This window comes from Cervus canadensis, chromosome 26 (assembly GCF_019320065.1).
Source record: "Cervus canadensis isolate Bull #8, Minnesota chromosome 26, ASM1932006v1, whole genome shotgun sequence".
Taxonomy (NCBI): domain Eukaryota; kingdom Metazoa; phylum Chordata; class Mammalia; order Artiodactyla; family Cervidae; genus Cervus; species Cervus canadensis.
The window spans coordinates 5,001,254-5,021,841 of record NC_057411.1 but is presented as its reverse complement, the minus strand read 5'-3'; the positions used below and the strand labels follow the sequence as shown (position 1 = coordinate 5,021,841).

The following is a 20,588-nucleotide window of genomic DNA, read 5'->3' as shown; positions in this document are numbered from 1 at the left end:
AAATAAGCAGGCTTCCTGATTAAAGAAGCCTGGACCTAGAAGATCCCTAAGGTTACTCATTTCAGCTTTAAAGGACAAATTACCCTTGAGACAAAAGGGAAAGAAAACCTTTTTTTGTGTTTGTTTATTTCTAATTTACTATGTGATTGTTGATTTTTTGCTTGTTTGTTTTGGAAATGGTTGGCAGAGGTTCTTTCTACGGTAAAGGTTTGTGACTAAGGTTATTTTTTTTCCCTCTGATATGAATCACTTAGTTCTTCTGACATTGGTTAACTGAAGACCACATGATTTCACTAAATAAATTAATCTTAAGTCACAAATTATTCAGTTGTATAGGATGTATAGTATTATGCATGTCTGTTTTCAGCATAATAGTTCACAGTATTTAATGCATTGGTGATTTAGCAAAATTACTTCACTTTTAATTTTCTAGATTTTTACTTTGCAGATGCATTTAATGTTGTAGTTTCTCTCGTCATTAAAATGCCTGTTATAATTTTAGAAAAGAACCTTTCTACAAAATAAATCATGTTAGTAATTGTTAATGTATATGTACATATATGGTTGAGATTTAATTTTTATTTCTACCCTGATACCTCTTCTTTGGAACAAAAATTTGTTAACAAACATCTAGTATTTATAGCATTTGTTCAGAACTACTAAAAATTGTTAAGCTAAAATTGTTAAACTAAAAGTGGAGCTTTTAGTTTATCTTTTGAGTTTATACTCCACTGTGGTGCAGACCCTTTAAAGTCTTACCAGTGTGTTACCCTGCTGAGCTGGAAGCCTAGCTCTGGCTTTCTCTGTGTCCTCACCTCATAGCACTAAGTCAGGAAATGAGATAGAGTGCCTGATCAGCTCAGGGCTTCTTGAAGCAGCATTTGTTTTCTGATGAAAAAAGAGGTAGTTATTTGTCAGAAGACATTTGGGAAGTGCAAAAAAGCAAAACAAAACAAAAACATTAATTTTATGATTCCAGTACCCACAGACATTTTACCTGCCATTTTATTTGGGGCTTTTACGTTATATCTACATACTCAACCTTATTTAGAGGTCACCTATTACAGAGGTTACAAGTACAAGGTCTGAAATCAGGTTGTCTGTGTCCTAATCTTGGCCATGCCACCATTCTCTGTGTGACACTGGATGAGTTAATTTTGTTTCTTTAGTGTTGTCCTTATCTGTAAAATGTGAACAGTAATCATAGTTACTACTTCGTTGGATTGTTTTGAAAGCCTAATAAATTGGATCATTCATGTGCATGCTTAAGACAGTGCCTGGCTTATTAGGCATAACGCAGTCTCGTCTGCTGCTCCAATCATTGTCAGCGTCATGATGGAAGTGGCCCTGCTGCTGGCAGCATTTAACGTGTTGTCAGACTGAGTTCGTGGATGTTACTGAGAAAAGTATGTTCCATAAGATTCACTAAAGAAATTTATCAATGGGGTAAATCTAACAGTTTGACACCTTTTTATATTCACAGGGGTCAGGAGAGTGCTGGTATTGTGACCAGTGATGGAAATTCGATACCAACATTCAAAACACACAAGGTATCTTTAAACATTGAAAAGTGTTGATGATAAAGGTAACAATAATCAGAAGACAGCTAGTATATGGGGGGGGGGGAACTTTGAATAAAAATAATTTGTATATAGAAGCATAGTTGATCCTTTAACAGTATAGGAACATATTTTGTATGTCATATGTACTGTATATATTGTTCTACAATAAAGTAAGCTAGAGAAAAGAAAATATTATTAAAATCACAAGGAATAGAAATTATAGTACAGTACTGTCTTTGTAGATACAATAAGCTTATGTTGACTTTTTATAATATAAGTTGTTGGTATCTGTGTTAGTATAGTCTTAAGTTGGTACAGAACACTGTACATGGTATACATATTGCTAACATAGACATCAAAAATGAAAAGATAATGTGAAAAAATTCCTGTTTAGGGGATAACAATTCATGCATTGATAACAAAGGAATAGCAATATGATTGCTTTTTGGTTGCCTAGCCCATACATAATAAGTGAATTGTTATATCATTACTTTATGCCAAATGTAAGGATGGGCTATCTACTTTAACACCAGTCTTGCACATAATCTTCTACACATTGACTGCTTAGGTGACGGTAATGGTACTGACACAAAAATGTTCATATGGTTTTTACCATATGGTTATTGGATTTTCACACAAAACCTCTCACACACCCACAGTAAGATAACTTTGTTAACTATACAATATGATGATTAATGACTGTTGATTAAATTGAAGTGGATCATCATAAAGTTCTTCATCCTAGTAGTCATGGTTCATGAGTAGGCTGAGGAGAGGTTGGTTTTCCTGTCTCGGGTGTGGAAGTAGATAGTGGGGTTGGGGGCGGGCATACTGCGTGTAACTTGACAGATACATCGTAATTTCTGTCTCACGTACTTGCTTTTTTATTTCTCTCAAAATGTTTCTGTACGATACCAGTCCTTCTACCATTTGCTTTAGTTTAGTGGCCATAGAAAGGTCTATCTTGTAAAATAAGTCAAAAGCAGTCTTAAATAATCAGAACCCTTCTGCTGGACTGTCTGATGTCAGTGTGTTTTCTGGCACTGCTTTCTTCATGTTTTCTTCCTTATCATCTGGCAGTGGTTCAAAAGCACTCATCTGCGTCAGTTATTTTTAATTTTTTGCCACATCCGCAGTCTCCTTCGTGATTTCCTTGATTAGTTCTACCGTGAATCCTGTGAAGTCACGCACAGCGTCCGGACACAGTTTTCTCTGGCATGGATTCTTCGTCTCAGGCTTGATGGCTTTTACAGCCTTTTCAGTAACGACAATGGCATCGTCAGTGGTGTAATTCTTTCAGACTTTCATGCCGTTCTTTCTGTTGGGGTTGTCTTCATGGCACCGACAGTCCTTTTCATAAGACTGTAATGAGCCTTGAACGTCCTTATGACCCCCTACAATCGGGGCTGAATTAGAGATGTCGTGTTTGGGAGCAAGCAGATCGCTTCGACCACTTGGCTTCAACACTGTTGAACTTATGGGGTTCTGAGTAGCCAAGGGCATTGCCCAATATCAAAAGAAGTTTAAAAAGCAGTGCTTTACTGGCAGGGTACTTCCTGACTTCAGGAATAAAGCATCAATGAATGGTATCAATCAATCCAGAAAAACAGTTCATGTTGTGCAGGCTTTATGGTTCAGTCCTGAGTTAGAAGACTGGCAGCTGCTGTTTGTCCTTTCCCTTCAAGGTTCAGGGGTTCGCAACTTACATCTAAGGGCAGTCCTAATTAGAAACACTACTGCATTTGCATGAAACAGGAGAGTTAGTCCATCCTTTCTGGCCTTAAATCTTGATGTTTTTTAAGCCAAACCTTTCCCTAAAAATCTCCAGCCATCCTTCGCTAACATTTAATTCTCCAGCTTTAGATCCTTCACCTTCCTTTTGCATTGTCCTCATTTAAATAACTACACTTTTTCTCAAATCTTATTTAATAGGTATGCCTTTCTTATGGCAATCCTGAACCCACCTAAGAGCTGCATTTCTGCAACAATGCAACATGTGTTTTCCTTTCTTTTTTTTTTTGCAATGGTCTGTATGCTGGATTCATTTACCTTGAAATGGCAGGGCCACCACAGCTGTAGGCCACAATCTACAGTAGACCTCAAGCAGTTCACCTTTTTCTTGTGAAGTCACGGCTTTGCTTCTTGAGGGCACTGCAGTGTCACGAGTGTCGCTTTGTGTGAGTCCCAGGGTGTCCCTCAAGGTTTACAGTATCGCACTAAACACGAAGGAAAATCCTCAGTAGCTGGGAGAGAGGCTTTTCACTGCAGTAAGCAACTTGATGTAGAGATGAGTGGTTCACCCAGAGGTGATTAACATTAGATGACATACTTGCATTCAAGTGGATACTTGCAACACTTGAACTCCCCACAGTATTAACAGGAGGTGGCTCCAAAATAATTTCAGTAGTGCAGTCTGGACTACAGTTCATTTTATGCAGTTACTTAATACTGCACCCTTATGCTTGTTTACATTTTTTGAAAAAGCAAATAGCACCAGTTATGGTTTGTATTTTTTGTGTGCATAAGTTTTGATAAATGTTAACATTCTATAATAGGTTTCTGTATATTTTTATGGTAGTAAATGATAAAATAGATTAGTATCTACAAATGTTTTATGCATCCATGACATATTCAGTTTCTTAAATTTTTTACTCTAGGCTACATGGCTCACTGTATTTTTATATCATTGCTAATCTCCAAAATTTTTTTCTGATCTATTTATTGGAAAAAAATCCATGAATAAGCGGACCTGTGCAGTCCAAGCCTGTATTGTTATGGGTCAACGTTTTTATTTTTTCTTCTACAGTGCATTTCTCTCCCACTGATAATTTGCTAGATTGACTCAGACAAGTTATTTATTTGAATACTTTAACATACTTTGAATTTAAAATTATAATTTAGTTTATTATAGTTGACAAATGTTAACCATTTAGTACATCTGTTCTTCAATGTTTTATCAAGAAGTATCTTATGAAACAGGTGACTCAGTAGGTAAAGAATCTGCCTGCAGTGCAGGAGACTCGGGTTCAATCCCTGGGTCAGGAAGATCCGCTGGAGAACGGGTTGGCTACCCACTCCAGTATTCTTGCCTGGAGAATTCCATGGACAGAGGAGCCTGGAGGGCTACAGTCCATGAGATGGCAAAAGAGTCAGACACGACTTAGTGACTAAACAACAATGTTATAAAACAAGCATGATTAATTTTGTTATATGAATTCCACCTCAGGTATATATTTTAATGCTTCACAGTTCTTACAATTAGGTTAGTCTTTTTTTTTTTTTTTTTTTGAAGATTAGAATTCTGAACCACAGAGAAATTAAGTGAACTGCATTTTCTAATTTGGAATTGTCTGAGCAGAAGCTTATAAAAGTGCTACTAGTGTTTTTTTCCCTAAGATGAGCTTTTATTTTGACTTTGAAGGGAATGGGTCTCGTAAATCACGTATTTACTGAAGACAATTTGAAGAAATTATATACTTCAAATCTTGGAATTGGACACACAAGGTATGCCACTACAGGAAACTGTGAATTAGAAAATTGCCAGCCCTTTGTTGTTGAAACACTTCATGGGAAAATAGCCGTGGCACATAATGGTGAATTAGTTAATGCTGCTCGCTTAAGGAAAAAGGTAAGGGTTTTTTTTTTTTTTTTTTAATGCTTTTTTCATGATTGTGATAAATTATTGAAAAGAAGTATGGAGGGTCTTGGTAAAGTGTATTATCTAGTTGTTGCTACCTGTTACCTAATTGCAAAGGACAACTGTAACAGAATTACCCAGAGTACTTGTTCTCATTTCAAATTCTAAGATATTCCCCCCAGAGTCTGGGGTGGGAATGAGGTCGCCTAATCTGCAGTGTAATATGCCCCTCAGGTGGTTCTGATGCATTGCTTTGGAATGGTGATTTGGAAAATTGATTTAATTATTCCCAGAACTGTGTCCTATCCTCTTCTTAGGCTCTGGCATTGTCATTGTAATAATACAGTTTTTTGCTACCAAATGAAAACAAATTTTTTATTCAGTCAAAAATAAAAATATGAAGTAAACATTATTTTAAAACTCACTGTTTAGAGATCACCACCAAAAGTTCAACTCCAAACAATACCTTTTTAGACCTAACCCCTTAACGCAAGCACTCGGCTCATCTCAGCACATCTCACTGCATCCGGGCTGACCAGTGAGGGTGGGGGGCCACCGTCACCGCAGGGGCAAACCGGTGGAAAGTCCCTACTGCAGCATGCCACTCTTATGGGGAATGTGTCCTATTTGTCAGGACTGGCCTGAGACAGTCAGAACCGCAGGCCCAAACCCTCCTGCTGTCTCCATCTGCCCCCGACCTACCCACTGCAGGGTAAAACTTAGTTTTCAAAGGCTTTCCTGTATACCTCCTAAAGCACTTTTTTTTTCCTGTTTGAAAAGCTTCAGAGACTTCCCATTGCCTCCAGCAGTAGATATACAGTATTTATTAGTATATTATTAGATATACATACCTACCATTGGTTAGAATGCAGGATTCTATAACATCATCCACACAATATCTGATATCTTTCTGTGATGGCAGGCTGCTGGGTGAAGGGAGAGTTGAAGCTTCCCCTCTAACGGTTGTGACTTTTCTCCTTTCCAAATAGCTTCTGCGTCATGGTATTGGTCTGTCAACAAGTTCTGATAGTGAAATGATCACCCAGCTACTGGCTTATACCCCTCCTCAGGAACAAGATGATACCCCAGACTGGGTAGCAAGGTAATTGTAAAAGTAGACTGAGCTTGCAGCTGTGATAATGTGACCTTTGTCTTGCATGTGTTTATAATGAAGATTATTCACTGAATTATTTAATTGATTCCAGGATTAAAAATTTAATGAAAGAAGCACCCACAGCATACTCTCTGCTTATAATGCACAAAGATGTGATTTATGCAGTCCGAGATCCCTATGGAAATCGTCCTCTATGCATTGGCCGTCTTATTCCTATTTCTGATATAAATGATAAAGGTAATGAACTTCAAAAGAAATACAATAATTTCATAATGCTTTTCCAAGCCATTGTCCTACTATAGCACACCCTGAAATCTTTAGGCATTAGGAACTTACTGAATAAAAAAGCTAGATAAAAAGAAAAAAGTGGCACATAGTTTTTCCCTCTTTTTTAGCCATTCCAGGTAGGACGTGGGATCTTAGTTCCCTGATCAGTAATCGGAGTCGTACTTCTTGTATTGGAAGCACCGACTTTTAAACCACTGGACTGCCAGGGAAGTCTTGGCACTTAGTTTTTAAAGTACATTTCCTTGAGTATTTCTGAGGATGAGCCACTTTTAATATATTTAATGGGCATTCCTATTTTGTCCTGACTGAACGGCCTATTCATATCCTTTGCCCAGCTTTTTCATTTGCGCAATATGATTTCAGTGATTTTCTTTTTGACTTGTCAGATGTCTTATTCAAGCCAGGAAGTCATTTTGTTTGAAGGAAGCTTGCGATCTTATCTTTGGTGCTAGTCAAACTAGGAGTTCTTAAAGTCATAGTCATGGATAGTGTATGAGAACTTTTGTTTATAAAATTGGTGTTTAACTGTTCTCCTGAAATAGGTAGCCTCTTTTAAATTTCTTGAATTCAATAACTGAATTGTCTTGTGATTTACAGAAAAAAAACCATCAGAAACAGAAGGATGGGTGGTGTCTTCAGAATCTTGTAGCTTTTTATCTATCGGTGCAAGGTAAATTTTGTATCATTCAACATAACAACTTTTCCATATCAATTAAAAAAGTTTTTACATGAAAGTTTTGCTTCTGATGTCTGCAAGAACACATGCTTTTAAATGCAGTTTCTTGTGTACATTGTGCTCAGCAGTTGCACTGACATTCATGTCCTGGTTTAGTCACTAAGTCGTGTCTGACTTCTGTGAACCCATGGACTGTAGTCCACCAGGCTTCTATGTCCTTGGGGTTTCCCAGGCAAGAATACTGGAGGGGATTGCCATTTCCTTCTCCAGGGCACCTTCCTAACCCAGGGATGGAACCCATGTCACCTGCATTGGCAGGCAGATTCTTTACCCCAGAACCACTAGGGAAACCCTGACGTGCCAGCAGTACCTGCTCATCCTGGACCTGGGATCTTGTTTTCAAAATACCGTGAGACTTATTTTAGAAGGGAAGAAGCTCCGCAACAAGGAATAGTTATGAACAAAAAAATTTAAGCCTGGATAAAAATGTTCTCGTTAACCTTCATTCCATTACAAATCAACAAAATGCAGGACTTTTATTTTTTTAATTCTAAATTCAAGTGTAGGGTAGCAGATTTATAGAAATTACTGTTGGAGGAATATTTTTTTTAAAGCCAATAGACTTTCTATTAAACTGAACCCTTTTTCCTTTGTAAGGAAAGGGACTCTGTGCACTTTATAATAGATAATTAGCCTTAAGGACTGGTTTGCTTCAAGTCTCCTTTATCATTGTTTCCCAAGATATTACCGTGAAGTCTTGCCTGGAGAAATTGTGGAAATATCCAGACATAAAGTCCAAACTCTTGATATTATACCAAGGTCTGAAGGAAACGCAATGGCTTTCTGCATCTTTGAATATGTTTATTTTGCAAGACCAGATAGTATATTTGAAGGTAAGTAAAATATCTCTAACTAGTGACATAAATCTGTTATCTCACTGAAACAAGAAAGTACTTGGGCCCAAAGGCTTTGAAGGCACAGATATATGTTGTGAAAAGATTACAGTTCCTCTGACTGTCAGATTTTTTTCCTTTTTGGAGTAAAGATTATGATTTTTAGCTATGTGTTAAGGTTAATTTTTTTGATTAATTGATTAACTTACTTATATTTATCTGTCTGCTTCGGGTCTGGGTTGTGACACCTCGGGCCTTCATTATGTCACGTGGGATCCTTTGCTGTGGTGTGTGGACTCTCTTGGGGTAGCGCGCCGGCTTCACTAGTTGCAGCAGCCTGGCTCTCTAGTTGTGGCAGGAAGGTTCCAGAGTACATGGGCTTAGCTGCTCTGCAGCATGTGGGATCTTCGTTCCCTGACCAGGGATTGAACCCTCGTCCCCTGAATTGCAAGTTGAATTCTTAACCACTGGACCACTAGGGAAATCCCAAGGTTAATTTTCTTTTTTTTTTTAAAGAGTGAATTCCCCCTGATTTATGTGTTTCCACTTTAGTGTTTTTTTGTCTTGCTTTTCTTTTGGTACTCAATTTTATAGCGTTCGAACAAGCTAGTTTCTTACAATAATGATGTGCTGGGCTATATTATACTAAGTAAAAATCTATTTCCTTTTCCAAATATTCTAGACCAGATGGTTTACACAGTAAGATACCGTTGTGGTCAGCAGCTGGCCATTGAAGCCCCCGTGGATGCAGATTTGGTTAGCACGGTCCCAGAATCCGCTACACCTGCCGCTCTCGGTTACGCAGCAAAGGTTATTTTCTCTTCCTTAACACACAGTGAATTGCATATTTAGCACTGGGATTAGAAATCCATGTATATAAAGAGAAACTCATCAATTTATGAGTAAGGAAAAAGACAGTGTTTCTTTACAAGAGTTACTTATTTTCCAGCCTTTTCATTTAGTGGCACTGTTTTTAGCAGATCCACAAAAAATTCACCCAAAGACTAGGAGAATGATCCCCTCATTTTAGAAAGATATCATCATACTATATATAGAGTTTAGTGGTAATATTTACTTATTATAAAGTACCCTCATAAGCCACTGGTGTATTGTTTCCTGCTGAGTATGGGTAATAATAAAGCTATTTTTAAAATTTTGTATAATGTTCTTAGTACTATGCTTAACTGCATTTTTCATAACCAAGTAGATTATATAATTATAGTGATTCTGGGGTATAATACCCAACATTCATTGTGTTGGGAAGTTCAGTTTATGAACTTTCTAAAGAAATAATATGCATACAATATGTGGATGTTTTTCATAGTGATTTATTCTTTGTCATATGTTCACATTCTTAGCATTTTCTTCCAAGACAGAGAAATAACAATACATAAGAAAGAAACATTACAAATTCTAGTAAAATGAATTGCTTTTCCCACGAAGTAGAAGACTTTTGATAATTTTTCTTTTTGCCTTGTCTTCCCTACAGTTTAGATAGTGAAGGAAAATTATAATCTGATGATGGAGAGCTCAGAATTATAACTGCATTTAAAGTTTTTACACACATGTTCTAATGGAAGCGTGACCTAGAGAAGACAGGGCCCTCGATCTCTCCATGTATGGCTGCTCATTGTCCGTTTGCTCCTTCTCTGGTAGTGTGGGCTTCCGTACGTGGAGGTGCTATGTAAAAACCGGTATGTAGGAAGAACATTCATTCAGCCAAACATGAGGTTAAGACAACTTGGTGTTGCGAAAAAATTTGGAGTACTGTCAGACAACTTTAAAGGAAAAAGAATTGTTCTTATAGACGATTCAATTGTGAGAGGCAATACCATCTCACCCATAATCAAGTTACTCAGAGAATCTGGTGCAAAAGAGGTAAGTAATATTAAAACACCTATCCTATAAATTTACAATATGATAAAATCGGTAAAATTTTATGTTAAAATTTTTATAAACCTAATTCGAAACTAACAAATCATAAAATAGAATACTTTTAAATTTGTGGGATTATTGATTACTTTTTTATGAAGATGTAGAAGCAGTCCTGCTGTAATAATTTGACACATTGGGTTATATTATCACATCGCAAAGCTTATTCTAACTAAATACTTCAATAATTCATATTACTAAATGAGATGTGTCATTTACTAATAGTTGATCAGATTTAGAAATAAAATCCATTGTGGAGAAAACGATATAGAAAGCAGTATGACAGTCTTAAGATAATTATGCTTAAGACTTCTAGCCTTTTTTAATGACTGGTTATGATTATGATAATCTCTTTGGAATTCTGTGAAAATCATGTAATGAAGACAAAGAAGTGTAAAGTTAGTTCAGCACCCATACTATAGTAAAAAAGGAATAAGACACAAATAAATACAAGAACTGGAAATAGCTTATATATCTACCAGCAGGAAATAATTTGGTAAATTGATACATCAGTATGATGAAATACAATGCAACCATTAAAAACTATACAGACTGCTAAACATGGGGAAATCTTTGCTGTTATAAGAGAGGTAAAAAGTAAATGTGGACACTGATTATAGCTTTGTAAATTTTCCTGACAAAAGTCAGAAAATAATGATAGATTTAGAAAAGTAGACAAATATAGCTATTTGTAATAGTAAGGTGTTTTGTTTTTTTTTTTTAATTATATCCTGGTAGGTGTTGTTTTCTTTATACTAATAAAATGGTAAAATAAGAGGTAGGCAAAAGTTCCTTTCAAGTGTTAGAAGAGAAAAATGAAGGTGGTTCTAGGAATGTAATAAATGAGAAAGGAGAGATCAGAAGAAAGAAATATCCTTGTCAGTAGGTGACAGAAAGAAACAATGGGCAGCTCTGTATACAGAACCCTTTACAAGTGGATAACATTTCAAAATTCTTGTCCAGGTCACTTTAGGGTCTAGAACAGGGCTGCTCAAGTAGGATTCTTGGTCATTCTTTAAGTTAATTATAAAAGTAATTCTGACTGAACACTTGGAGTTCTGTATATATATCACATGATTTTTTTCTACCTGTTATTTTGAAAGAAATTTTGTAGTATGCTTTGCTGCCCATATGTTTTTAAAACATTCTGTAAAACAATTTTATGTTAGATTTGCCAGTGACAGAATTTTGCATAATTGTTCTTCCAGTGAATGTCGAACTATTTAATGCATGAAATGATTTCTTTCCAAGGTACATATTCGCGTAGCTTCACCACCAATTAGATATCCATGCTTCATGGGAATAAACATACCAACAAAAGAAGAGCTTATTGCCAATAAACCAGAATTTGAGCATATTTCAGATTATCTAGGTAGGTATCAAAATTTCTATAAACTTTGATCTTTATTCATTTTTTAACAGAAAATCCAAGCTTATCAATCTTTACACTTTTAATGAAAAATAGTGTTCGATATTTGTTAAACGAAGACGTTATGTATGCTGAGCAGACGAACGATAGTGAGTGCTGTGACAGAGAGCTAGGCCAGGTGAGCTTGGAGGAGAAGGAAGAAGGGCTTTCACAGCAGAGATTGCATATTAGTTCACATCTCCCGAAGCTCAGATCAGAAGAAAAACAAGTACTTTCACCACAGATTTCTAATAAAACTATTTGGATGTGGGTACAAATCAGAAGTGAAAAGCTTGTGTAGACGCATCATTAACAATGAGGTCAGAAGACTTGCAGATGGAGGTCATCCTGGGAAGACATTTACCTTTCAAATTCAGGTGAGGTATAAACTATAAACATCATCTACATGTTCATCCGTGTGGTATGCCCACCGCATTCACTGCTTTATGGCTGGTGTTTCTCTTAACTGGTCATGCCTGGTTGGGTCTGAACCTTACCAGTTAAGCATTTCCAACATTACCCAACTGATACATTGTGAACACTCACTCTGCCAGGACTGTATATATATTATTGTAATATTACAAAAATGCTATAGTTAGTATTTCCCTTATCTGATAGATGAAAAATATAGACCTGGGAAAAGTAAATGACCTTGAGCTTAAATGTGAACCCAGATCTTCCTGACTTCAAAATCTATTATTCAAGAAAACTGACTCCTGAAGCCTTCTGAATCCATTTTAGACACAAATTCTCCAGTGCTATTTTAAATTATGTTATCCCTTAAATTCCAATTTAAAATTTTAAAAAATAATAAAGACCCTGTGTTTTATTGATGCTCCAGCCACCACCACCCCCCTCCTTTTTTTTCTAAGAGAGGCTAAAGGAGGGAATTCTCTAGCAGTCTAGTGACTAGGACTATGAGCTCTTACTGCTGAGGGCCCAGGTTGAAATCCCTGGTCGAGGAACTAAGATCCCAGAAGCCATGCGGCCAATAAATTAGTAAATAATTGAAATTTTTTAAAAATAAATTTAAAAAAAAGAGAGAGGCTAAAGGAGAAATTTTTATTCTGGCTTATGTTTTCCTGTTTGTAACTGTTCTCTGTTAGGCAGTTCTGTTCCAAAGGAAGTGTCATGACCTTTTCCCCCTCTTTCCTCCTTTAGGAGCAAGCAGTGTTGTGTATCTGTCAGTAGAAGGACTGGTTTCATCTGTACAAGAAGGAATAACGTTGAAAAAACAGAGAGAGAAAAAGCAAGACATTATGGTTCAAGAAAATGGGAATGGTCTGGAATGTTTTGAAAACAATGGTCATTGTACAAAGGAAGATATTATGATTCAAGAAAATGGGAATGGCCTGGAATGTTTTGAAAAGAATGATCATTGTACAGCTTGTCTGACTGGAAAATACCCTGTGGAATTGGAATGGTAGCTGCCAGGGGCAGACATGGTATTTCAGGACACAGAAGTTGGTGAAAAAGTTGTAGTGGTTATACCTCCGTTTACTAAGTTGGTACAATGTGAAATGCCACATGCTTGTGTTGTAAGTTATGAGATTTTTTTTTTTCTGAAAAGGATACGAAATTGCTATGATTTATTCAGTAATCCTGGATAAATACTTTGGCATTATCTAGGAATTTGGATGATCCTTTCAGTTTTATTCAGTACTGTTATTTTTTAGAGATCATGTACATTTCAGATCATCAGCAGTAATGCAGCAGATAGGTGAGTTTCTGTTTTAGAGAGGATTGCCAGGTATTATACTCTCACAGGTTCTTAGGAAATTTTGTGGAATGTTTAAGAGTTATTGAAATTCACTTATGGAATATTTTCATAATTGAACATTGCTAACTGCATTTAATACAACAATATGTGTTTTGTTTTGTTTTTTCACTCAAGCATTAGCTAGCTTGGTTAGAGAAGACACGTGGTTAAGTGTCATTTGCCAGGTCCATGCTTTAAAGAGTTTGCAAGAGGTTAGACTAAGGTGTTGTGATGCAAACAGGACATGTGAGCTCATTGTTCATTATATATCATACAATTCAATACATCAGATTCAATTAAATTTGAATCCATTATACCCCAGTTATCTATCACTAGCGTTCTCTTTAAAAAAAAAAAAAAACACCTTTTGTGCCTCACTTTCCTCACCTGTGCGATGAGGTGTTTATATTATTAAATTCAATAACTAGCAGTTATTTTGGTGGTTAGAGCCATCATTCCACCTCCCAATTTTAAGACAGTGAATTAGCTTTTGAAATGTTGGCTATTGGTCTGCAGTCAAGATTTCAAAAGGGAGACATACAGCAGTGATCTGCCACCTAGCTTTGAAATGCCCTGATGGTAAAAAGATGTCTGTGCAAAAAAATTTTCCTACATTTTGACTAGCAAGTGTTAATATGATCCATACTACTTAGTGACCTTATGGTAGAAGCACAGGAAGTAACCTAGTACATTTGAAGTAAAAGATAAACTTTTTTAGATTCTAACAAACATTTTATCCTTCCTTGGATTATATGCCTTTCGGTGAAGTGCTTGATCACTTGCAAACATGTGTATGCGATGAGACGATCAAGTAGAGACACTGCAGGGGCCGATTTTAAGGAACAAGGAGACAACAACCTTTTCCAGTCAGTGTGTGCATCTAATTCCAAGCATTAATTCATTAATTTACCACTTGCTCTACTTTATTGAGATCTAATGGATTAGATTTTTTTAAGTTTTTTTGTTTTTTTTTTTAATTGTTTGTTAACATCTGAGGTGACTTGCCTTCAGTCCTTGCTTATGTAAGATTTTTAAAACATAAATGTTTTTAGGTGCATTACCTTGATGTGGTGTAGTGTCCAAATCCGCCTAGAATTATAATATTTATTAATAACCATAGTCTTTTTCTCTTCGTTCAGTATTTAGTCTCATATGCTGTGTCATGGCAGGCCAGGAGAATCTGTTGACCGCTCCTTAAGCCCATATGTGGCAGGCAGCAGTGGTCACATAACCCTGTGGGGACACAGCAAACAGCATTTGAATATCGCCCTGGGACCATTTGTGCATGTAGCCTCTGGTCTTAAATGTATTCTTTGTGGCACCATGGAGGAGGTGAGACCCTTGGGTCGCTTTTGAACTAGCCTTACTTACATTTTTTACATTTGATTTTTTTAAATAAAACAAGAGACTCAGGGAAAGTACTAAACCAAAATCTCTGATTTGACGTCTGTGTTTTCCATAGTTTTTGGTTTTATTGAAGTGTTTTTAGAAAAGAAAATGGTACTGTGACACTTTAGTAATTGTACAGATTTCTGACTCTTTCTCCACCATGACCTTTTATTTCACAAGTTTCTGAAATGTGAATTACAGTTTTATATCAGTGTAATCTCAAATGTTGTTTAGCTGCTTTAAATTTATATAGGTATGGTAAGCTGCAGAGAAAATGAGAAATATGCTTTCATGGAATCTATATGGTGAACTAAACTAAGCCTACTTTTTGTGACTTCCTTGTGATGCATTGGTGACAAATACATGTAATAAGTATGTATTTTATGGTTTTTAAATATGTGCGTGTACTTTTTCTAAATAGAGATTTTTAGGTAGTGCCTCATGGTGAGCAGCACATTGACAGTCATACCCAGGATTCATTCTTGGCATCACCTAGTTATACCTTACTTCTCTGATTCAGGCATTTCAATAATAGGACATCTCTTATGAACCAGGCAAACTGTTGATGGAGTAGGAGGGATGAATAAAGTAATTAGAAATGCAGTGCTAAGTAAGCACTACAATAGTGGCCAAGTTCTGGGAAACACTAGCAAGAATAGGGAAGGTGTCACAGAAGAGGAGGCTTAGATTTTCAAACTGTGTGTGTTGTTGGGATGGAGTACTCTTTAAAATAAAAATAAAGTAGATAAATGAACAAACTGTGGTACATCCAGACAATAGAATATTACTTGGTCCTAAAAAGAAATACGCTGTCAAGCCATGAAAAGACATGGAGTGAACTTAAATGGCTATGACTAAGTGAAAGATGCCTGTCTGAAAAGAGCACATACTCTATGAGTCCACCTATATGACATTCTGGAGAAGGCAAAACTGTGGAGACAATGAAAAGATCAGTGGTTGCCAGGAGTTGGTGGGGAGAGAGGGAGGAATAGGTGAAGCACAGGGGAAGTTTTTAGGACAGTCAGACTATTTTCTGTATTACTGTGATGGTGAAAAAACGTCACTATATATTTGTCCAAACCTGTAGAATATATCGGGTTCTCATATATTACTTTACTTTGCCAATAAAGGTCCATCAAGTCAAAGCTATGGTTTTTCCAGTAGACACGTATGGCTGTGAGAGTTGGACTATAAAGAAAGCTGAGTGCCAAAGAATTGATGCTTTTGAACTGTGGTGTTGGAGAAGACTCTTGAGAATCCCTTGGACTGCAAGGAGATCCAACCAGTCCATCCTAAAGGAAATCAGTCCTGGGTGTTCATTGGAAGGACTGATGCTGAAGCTGAAATTCCAATACTTTGGCCACCTGATACGAAGAGCTGACTCATTTGAAAAGACCCTGATGCTGAGAAAGGTCAAAGGCAGGAGAAGGGGATGACAGAGGATGAGATGGTTGGATGGCATTACCGACTCAATGGATATGAGTTTGGGTAAATTCCGGGAGTTGGTGATGGACAGGGAAGCCTGGCGTGCTGCAGTCCATGGGGTCACAAAGAGTCGGACATGACTGAGTGACTGAACTGAACTGAATAGAGTATATGACACCAAGAATGATCCCTAATGTAGACTAGAAAATTTGGGTGATAATGATGTATCAGTGTAGGTTCATGATCTGTAACAAATGGACCACTCAGGGTGGGGGCAGAAATTGATAACAGTGAAGTTTATTATATGTGGGAGTAGGGGGCGTATGGGGGGCTTCCCTGGTAGCTCAGCTGGTAAAGAATCCACCTGCAATGCAGGAGACCCCTGGGTTTGATCCCTAGGCAGATCCCCTGGAGGAGGGCATGGCAATCCACTCCAGTATTCTTGCATGGAGAATCCTTATAGACAGAGGATCCTGGCGGGCTACAGCCCGTGGAGTTGCAAAGAGTTGGATACGACTAAGCACAGCACAGGGGGCATATGGGAACTCTGTGCCTTCTGCTCAGTTTTGCTGTGAACCTAATACTGCTTTAAAAACAGTCTGTGTAGAAGTACAGAACAGACTTTTGAACTCTGTGGGAGAAGGTGAGGGTGGGATGTTTCGAAAGAACAGCATGTATATTATCTATGGTGAAACAGGTCACCAGCCCAGGTGGGATGCATGAGACAAGTGCTCGGGCCTGGTGCACTGGGAAGACCCAGAGGAATCGGGTGGAGAGGGAGGGGGGAGGGGGGATCGGGATGGGGAACACGTGTAAATCTATGGCTGATTCATGTCAATGTATGACAAAACCCACTGAAAAAATAAATAAATTTAAAAAAAAGAAAACGCTCAAAAAACAAACAAACAAACAAACAAACAAAACCAAAAAAATAAAAATAAAAACAGTCTGTGTAAAAATAAAGATACCAGGGGACTTATCAGTCTTCAGTGGTTAAGACTCCGAGCTCCCACTGCAGCAGGCACAGGTTTAATCCCTGGCCAGGAAATATGATCCCACATGCCTTACAGCATGGCCACAAAAAAAAAAAAAAAACACAAGATAAAAATAAAGACACCAGGGTCCTACCTCTAAAAAACAAAAACAATAAAAATACATGCATATAGTTAAAGTGAAGAAAGCAGAGGCCATCTCCAGTATTCTGTAGTGCTTCCCCATTTTAAATATTTTTTTCTGTCATTAATCTCTGTATGTTTTAAATAATTAGCTCATACTACTTCTCACTGTACCAATTTTAGATATTATCTCTACTGCCCTGGAATCTAGCAAAGTGTGCTTTGACAGACTTAATCCACTTAATCATAATAATATCATTGCCTCTCAGAATCTTGCCCCAGAGCATCGGGTGAGTTTCTCATGCCTTTCTTTGGGTTTCAAGTAGGTATAGTCAACTTCTCTAAGGAAAATGGCCCTCATGTTGATCAAAGAGAAAATCCAGACCCCTCAACAGCAGAACTGCACAGACACTTCAGAGTAAACAGCAACATGCAATGTAAGCTTGTTTTTGTGTGCAGAAATTTTCTTCTCAGGTAGCTCAGTTGTTGGATGGCAGGAATCGATTCTTTTAACTGTTTTGGAATTTCTCACTGCACTATGTCAAACAGAAAATGATGACACAAAGGAGACCCAGGTTGGTCCTTGCACCCTTCCTCAATCATTGAAAATTGGCTTCACTGATGGATATGTTAGATGTGATGGTTAATTTTATGTTTCAGTTTGACTAGGCTCTGGTGCCAAGTTGTTTGTTGAAACACCTGTCTAGGTATTTTTTAGTTGTAATAAACATTTAAATCAGTAAACTGAGTAGAGCAGATTGCAGATTTTTAGTGTGGGTGGGCCTCATCCAGTCTGTGCAACAGACGGCAGTTTCCTGAATTGGAATTCTTGGGCCTGCACCCTAGAAACCCTGCCAGTTTCCAAGCTGTTTCAGGGCTGCAACATCAACTGTTAACCTGAATTTCTGGCCTGCCCTAGGTTTCAGACTTGCCAGCCCCCACAATTCTTTGAGCCTGTTTCTAAAGATCCATTTACTCCATTGGTTTTGTTTCTCTAGAGAACTCTAGTGGGCTCACTCTTGCAAACAGCCTGACTTCCCTCATCCTTCTAGTTTTTTCAGTCGCCAGGCAAATGTGCCGAGCCTGAGTGAACTCAACCACCCGTCAATCTTTCCTCTGCCTTCGACTGGGCAGCTGCGCTCCCTTAGCGTAAATCACACAACACAGTCCCAACCGTGTCATGGGCTACAGGAGCACCTAACAGTGACCTGACCTTGTCTCAGGGTAGGACCAAGGACTGTGGAAGTTATTTTTGAAATAATTTTTATTTTCAGAAGAAACAGTGACATTGACAACTGAGAGATGAGTTGGGAAGTAGGTGAGGAGAAGCAGTGAAATGAGAATGTACCAATACATGTGCAAAGGATCAGCAAAATACTGGGGTATGTATTTGATTATTGGGAATGGGAGCCATGTAATAGAGAAGAATAGATACTCAGGAAACAGGTGCAAAACACATGAGTCTCTGCTGTCAGGAGGGATTAAATTAGGTCAGACTTGGAAACAATGCAGCTGCTATAGATTCTATGACAAGTGTTAAGTCACAGTTGGGGAACGGTCTAGGCTTGTGCCCCGACTGAGCGACTTCACTTTGACTTTTCACTTTCATGCGTTGGAGAAGGAAATGGCAACCCACTCCAGTGTTCTTGCCTGGAGAATCCCAGGGACGGGGGAGCCTGGTGGGCTGCCGTCTATGGGGTCGCACAGAGTCAGACACGACTGAAGCGACTTAGCAGCAGCAGGCTTGTGCCCTATTTGAAAGCTAAGAAGGTAACCTGTTACTGTTTCTTGGCAGTGCACACGAGGTTCCTGGGTCAAAGACTAGAGAATTTCATTACTCGTGGCCACAGCATCCTGTTTGATGGCTCTCCAAGCCTCCAAAGTGCCCCTGGGTGACCGAGGTAGACAGAAATGGATGTCTGCACACAAAGTGGGTGGTGTTACAGGAAAGGAGTACTAAGTTTGAGGGAATTCATTCCTTTTACAGTAAGTGGAAGCAAGCCTGCTACTTGGGGAAGACATTACCTCAGCTCTGATGGATCACTCTGCAGCCTGTGCCTTGTGGTCTTTGCATACTTAGTCAGAATTTGCAGGGACACTCAGGGTCCATGGCCAATTGCTCCCAGCAGTATGCTAGGTTCATGGGATGGGGGTTGTAGGAGGATAGCTAAATTCTCATACAAAGTTTGAAGAAAGGCAATGCTGAAGCTGTTTCCATAAGAGGAGTAACTTCATCGAGCCAGTGGGGGAGAAAAGGGGTTTTTAGCCTGTGACCCAGCCGAAGCACAGGTGTGGGAACTGGATAAGGGTTTGGCAGGCTCAGAAGACTTACTAGGGTGGTCTTATAGCTGGATCTGACAGTACCAGGTGTGGGGACTGTGGAGCGTGGGGTGAAGAAGCAGTGGTCAATTGTGAGAGTTTAGGCTAGAAAGATAATGAACTATCTCACTTGCCTTACTAGAGTCTGAATGCCATGTAGGCAATGAGAGACCACTGAAGCGTCTTAAGAATGCTGTGACTGCTCTGATGTGTGCTTTAGAATGATCACTCTAGATTACCAGGTAAAAATGGTATCTTGAACAGAGTCTTCTACATTTGCTTCCTCTTACACCTCCTGAAAATGACAGTAAAGGGATTTTTTAGGGTCACAAACTCAAGGATAGATGGTGATAATAAAATTCTGAAACCAAAAACAAAGGGCTCAGATGATTTGGAAAAGCTCAGATATGCAGATGACACCACCCTTATGGCAGGAAGTAAGAAGAACTAAAAAGCCTCTTGATGAAAGTGAAAGAGGAGAGTGAAAAAGTTGGCTTAAAGCTCAACATACAGAAAACTGAGATCATGGCATCTGGTCCCATCACTTCATGGCAAATAGATGGGGAAACAGTGGAAACAGTGTCAGACTTTATTTTTCTGGGCTCCAAAATCACTGCAGATGGTGACTGCAGCCATGAAATTAAAAGACATGTACTCCTTGGAAGGAAAGTTATGACCAACCTAGATAGCATGTTAAAAAACAAAGGCATTACTTTGCCAACAAAGGTCCGTCAGTCAAGGCTATGGTTTTTCCAGTGGTCATGTATGGATGTGAGAGTTGGACTCTAAAGAAAGTTGAGTGCCGAAGAGTTGATGCTTTTGAACTGTGGTGTTGGAGAAGACTCTTGAGAGTCCCTTGGACTGCAAGGAGATCCAACCAGTCCATCCTAAAGGAGATCAGTCCTGGGTGTTCATTGGAAGGACTGATGTTGAAGCTGAAATTCCAATACTTTGGCCACCTTATACAAAGAGCTGACTCACTTGAAAAGACCCTGATGCTAGGAAAGATTGAGCGCAGGAGGAGAAGGGGAAGACGGAGAATGAGATGGTTGGATGGCATCACCGACTCAA

General features: G+C 38.3%; 1 protein-coding gene across 2 annotated transcripts in view; it reads left to right on the top strand.

The window, feature by feature from the left end:
* Window positions 1-15,474, top strand: part of PPAT (phosphoribosyl pyrophosphate amidotransferase) — a 34,547-nt gene extending 19,073 nt beyond the window's left edge. Inside the window, exons 1-11 of one of the 2 annotated variants that reach the window (XM_043448550.1) lie at window positions 49-207; window positions 1,484-1,550; window positions 4,984-5,190; window positions 6,189-6,301; window positions 6,405-6,550; window positions 7,199-7,271; window positions 8,019-8,170; window positions 8,853-8,980; window positions 9,827-10,048; window positions 11,354-11,474; window positions 12,672-15,474. In XM_043448550.1, coding sequence (XP_043304485.1) covers window positions 4,987-5,190; window positions 6,189-6,301; window positions 6,405-6,550; window positions 7,199-7,271; window positions 8,019-8,170; window positions 8,853-8,980; window positions 9,827-10,048; window positions 11,354-11,474; window positions 12,672-12,937 — 1,425 coding nt within the window. In that variant the 5' untranslated portion in view covers window positions 49-207; window positions 1,484-1,550; window positions 4,984-4,986 and the 3' untranslated portion in view covers window positions 12,938-15,474. Of the gene's footprint in view, window positions 1-48; window positions 208-1,483; window positions 1,551-4,983; window positions 5,191-6,188; window positions 6,302-6,404; window positions 6,551-7,198; window positions 7,272-8,018; window positions 8,171-8,852; window positions 8,981-9,826; window positions 10,049-11,353; window positions 11,475-12,671 lie in introns of those variants that run through there. The other variant, XM_043448548.1, reaches the window with a different exon arrangement.
* The last annotated feature ends 5,114 nt before the right edge of the window (window positions 15,475-20,588 follow it).